The 3950-nt window shown below is 56.0% G+C and overlaps 1 protein-coding gene across 1 annotated transcript in view; it reads right to left on the minus strand.

Moving 5' to 3' along the window:
* Positions 1 to 3045, minus strand: part of CDC37 (cell division cycle 37, HSP90 cochaperone) — a 3698-nt gene extending 653 nt beyond the window's left edge. Inside the window, exons 1-5 of the mRNA XM_042020051.1 lie at positions 2870 to 3045; positions 1544 to 1825; positions 1352 to 1457; positions 953 to 1068; positions 346 to 468 (exon numbers count right to left, since the gene is read on the minus strand). Of these exons, the coding sequence (XP_041875985.1) occupies positions 346 to 468; positions 953 to 1068; positions 1352 to 1457; positions 1544 to 1825; positions 2870 to 2971 (729 nt within the window). The 5' untranslated portion in view covers positions 2972 to 3045. The remainder of the gene's footprint in view (positions 1 to 345; positions 469 to 952; positions 1069 to 1351; positions 1458 to 1543; positions 1826 to 2869) is intronic.
* Between the last annotated feature and the right edge of the window lie 905 nt (positions 3046 to 3950).

The raw sequence follows: 3950 nt of genomic DNA on the forward strand, positions 1-3950 counted from the left end.
AAACCCCCATTTCCACCCCTAAATCCCCAATTCCAATCTCAAATCCCCAATTCCAATCCCAAACCCCCATTTCCACCCTCTGAAGCCCCATTTCCACCCCTAAATCCCCAATTCCAATCCCCAAACCTCCATTTCCACCCCTAAATCCCCAATTCCACTCCCAAACCCCCAATTCCAATCCCCAAACCCCCATTTCCAATCCCCAAACCCCCAATTCCACCCCCTGAGCCAGATCCCCCTGGGTCAAACCTCAAGAAAAGTGAAAAATTTTGAGGCTAAACCAGTGAGAAGTGGGGCTCCACTCGGCCCACAGGGGATTTTGGGGTGTCCAGGTGGGGTTTTTACCTTAATTTTGGTGAAAAACTGCCGGAAACAAGCCCTGGGGTCCACCTTGAGGCTCTTGGCCAGCTCCAGGATGAACTGCATGACGATGGTCTGGTGGGCCACCTGCTCCATCAGCGCGTGCTTCTGCGAGGGGCAGGAAAACGGGGTGGAAAATCCCCCACATCCCCCCAAATCTCCCCAAATCCCCCCGTTCCCCACTCATCCCAAATCCCTTCTTCTTGGTGGGAGAAATGATTCGGGTGAGGGAATCCCTCCAGGGGCTGGATGGGTGTGGTGAGGTCAATGGGATGAGGCTGGGTGGTCTTAAAGGGGTTTTTTTTTCATCCCAAATTCCCTGGTTTTGTGGCCAGCGATGGGTTCCTCATCCCAAAAAAACCCCGGAGCTGCAGGAGGGGGGTCTGGGGGCGAACCCCTCTCCCTAAAGAAGGAGCAGCTGCTTCGATGGGATGATTTTAAGGACGATTTTAAGGATCTTCCCCCACCTCATCTCCTTTGTAATTCCCCAATTCCCTCATTTTTCTGGCAGGAAAAAACGGGAAAAAGCCCAGTGAGGTGAGCACAAGGCAATTCCAGCCTGGAAAAAGGGGATTTCATCCCGATTCCTCACCTCTTCCACCTCCAGATCGATGCACCAGATGACCAGGTAGTTGGCTGTCTCCTCGCAGACCAGGTGGGGGTTATCCGAGAGGTATTTCTGGCTGTCATCCCAACGCCTCAGCATCCCTGAAAACAGGGAAACGGGGAGGTTTCCCGCTCCTGAGAACGCTAAACTTCATCAGGAAAACGGTGGGGGAGAAAGGGGAGCGACTCGTGCCCAGGTTTAATCAAACCCCCCCAAACTGTGCTTCAACAAGGGGGAAAGAAAATGGGAAAAACACCTAAAATCCTCAATTTTTCAGCAGAGCCAGAGGATTCCCAGCTGATCCCGACACAGGAGGATGTTCCCAAGCCTGGAGAACCCCAAAAATCTTCTCCCAGCTCCCTAAGCCCCCCCCCAAACCCTCACCGAAGTGTTTAATCTGCTTCTCGTATCGCTCCACGAAGGTTTTGTGTTTCTTCTCCTTCTGCTCCTCCGTCTCCTCCTTCTCCTCGGGTTTCACGTTGAAAACGCTCTGGGAAGCCGAAGGAAACGGGGAACGGTTGAGGGGGGACCCGCAGGGGATCAGAGGGGATGCAGAGGGGGCTCCCCCGACCCCACCTTGCTGAAGCCATCCTTGCTGAGCGTGTCCACATTCCAGGGCATGTTCTTCTCCTTCTTCCGCAGCTCCTCCAGCTTGTTCTCCCAGCTCTTCTCCTCGTTTCGCAGCTGCTGGGCCTCGGCCTGGAGCTTCTCCAGCTCCCCTTTCCCGCTCTCCGGGTCCGCCACTTCCAGCTCCTTCATTTTCTTCTGGCACTCGGCGAGTTTCCGTTTGCACTCCCGGCAGCCTTTATCCAGCTCTTCCTTCTCCTTCTGGAACTGCTCCATCCGCTCCACGCGGGCCTGAGCGGGGCACGGTGGCAAACACGGCACAAACGGAGCCGGGCCATCGTTAACGCGTCGTTCCCGGCGCTCCAAGGTGCCCCACGGGCTCCCCTGGATCCGTTATCCCTCGGGAATGCGGGATATACTGGGAGCGACTGGGAGATACTGGGAGTGACTGGGATCACCCTGGGAGCGACTGGGATTAAACTGAGATATACTAGGATTAAACTGGGAGTGACTGGGATCACGCTGGGAGCCACCGATTCCCACAAGGAAATGCCCCGAACGCTCCAAAGAACCAAAACCGGAGGATTTAACCTCAAAACCAGACTTGCACGGGGAGGCAACAACCCCGAATTTCCCTCGCCTGAGGGGAAAAGCAGAGCCTTCCCGCACAGCTCCGGAATGTTTTGCTGGAACCGGGAGGGAACGACAGCTTTTCCACGGGAAAACTGGGGGTGACTCTGACCCCGAGGATTCGCTCCGAGCCATTAAAAATGCCACCACGGGTCAGCCCGGGAAGCTGAGAGGGGTCTGTGCCCCTCAAAGTGCTTCCCGAGGGAGGGAGAAGGCCCCGGACAGCGCAGGGATTGGGGGAACGGAGCAGGAACGGAGCAGGAACGGGGAAGGGGCTGTGCCGGGGCCACCCCAGGGGCGGGGGAACTCGCCCAGTGGGGGTTCCAGGGATGATCCTACGGGAATACGGGGAGCCCGCTCCCCCTGGGGGTGTTCTGGGTCAATCCTATGGGAACAGGGGGGCTGATCCTGTGCGAAAAGAGAAGCCCCCACCCCACGGGGGGTCCTGGAGCTGGCTGCGATGGGAACAGGAGAACAAACCCCCTCCTTGCCCTTACCCGTGGCGATCCCGGGGCCGACCCTGTGGGCACAGGGGGAGCACAGGGAGGTCCCAGGGACTGACTACGGCGGGAACAAGAAAACATCCTCCCTCCCTTCCCCTTCCCCTTCCCATTCCCTCTGGGAATCCCGGGGCCGGTCGCCATGAGAACGGGCCTCCCGGGGAGTGCCAGGCCTGCGGGGTGGCGCGGGTCGCCCGAGCCGCACCTGGTGCCGCCATCGGAAGAGACTGGCGGTGTCGATGTTAGGGTGAGTCTCGTCCTCGTCGTCCGAGACCTCGATGTGGTCCCACACGCTGTAATCCACCATGGCGCGGCCGCCGCGACCCTCCGGCACCCGCCCGTCCCGGCCGCTTCCGCCCGCGCCTGACGCGCTTCCGCCGCCCCGCCCCGCCCTTCTGAGCCTGCGCAGAGCCCGCCCGAAGCCGCGGCTGCGCCCGCTCCGAAGGTGGCGGCGGAGTTAAAAACCCCTCCCAAAACCCTGAGGATCGCTGCGCTGCCTTTTATCTGCGGGTTTAAGGGATTAAATTGAAGGGAAACAGTTTTTTCCACGGTTTTAAGGGTTTAAATGGAAGGAAAAGCCTGCTTCTTCGGTGATTTGAAGAGGTTTAATTGACAGGGAATCCCCTTTTTCTGTTATTTTAAGGTTTCAGTTGAGGGCAAATCTAACTTTTTCATTGTTTAAATGGCTAAATTGAGGCGGAATCTGTGTTTTCCCTCATTTCTAAGGGTTTAAATTGAGAGGAGCCTCTTTATGGGCCGATTTAAGAGTTCCATCGAGGGGGGCCCTCTCTTTTAAGGGACTTTATGGGGAAAATGGTGTCAAAAAGCCCCAAAAATGGTGTTCCGTGAGGGAAAACCAGTGATGGGAGGAGGAAACCTCTTGGGAGGTTCAACTGAGGGGCAATTCCTCTTAAAAAATTTAAAATGAGGCAGGCCCCTCAATTTTAAGGATTTAAATTGAGGGAAACGCCACGTTTTTCACCATTTTTAGGTTTTAATTTGGGGGGGGAGAGCCTCTTTACCCATCATTTTAGGGGTCTAAATATAGTGGGAAGCCCTTTTTAAGGGTTAAATTGAGGGGGGGAAAACCCCTTTTTCATCATTTTAAGGGTTTAACTAGAGAGGTTTCCTTAATTATGAGGGGAAAGGGCGGGAAATGTGAGGGGAGAAAAGAGCAGGAAACGTGAGGGGAGAAAAAGGGCGGGAAATGTGAGGGGAGAAAAGGGTGGGAAGCATGAAGGGAGAAAAGGGCGGGAAGTGTGAGGGGAGAAAAGGGAGGGAAGCGT

Source organism: Corvus kubaryi, unplaced genomic scaffold, assembly GCF_017639235.1.
Source record: "Corvus kubaryi isolate FWS band 111438036 unplaced genomic scaffold, C.kubaryi_AGA036_p1.0 36735, whole genome shotgun sequence".
Classification (NCBI taxonomy): Eukaryota; Metazoa; Chordata; class Aves; order Passeriformes; family Corvidae; genus Corvus; species Corvus kubaryi.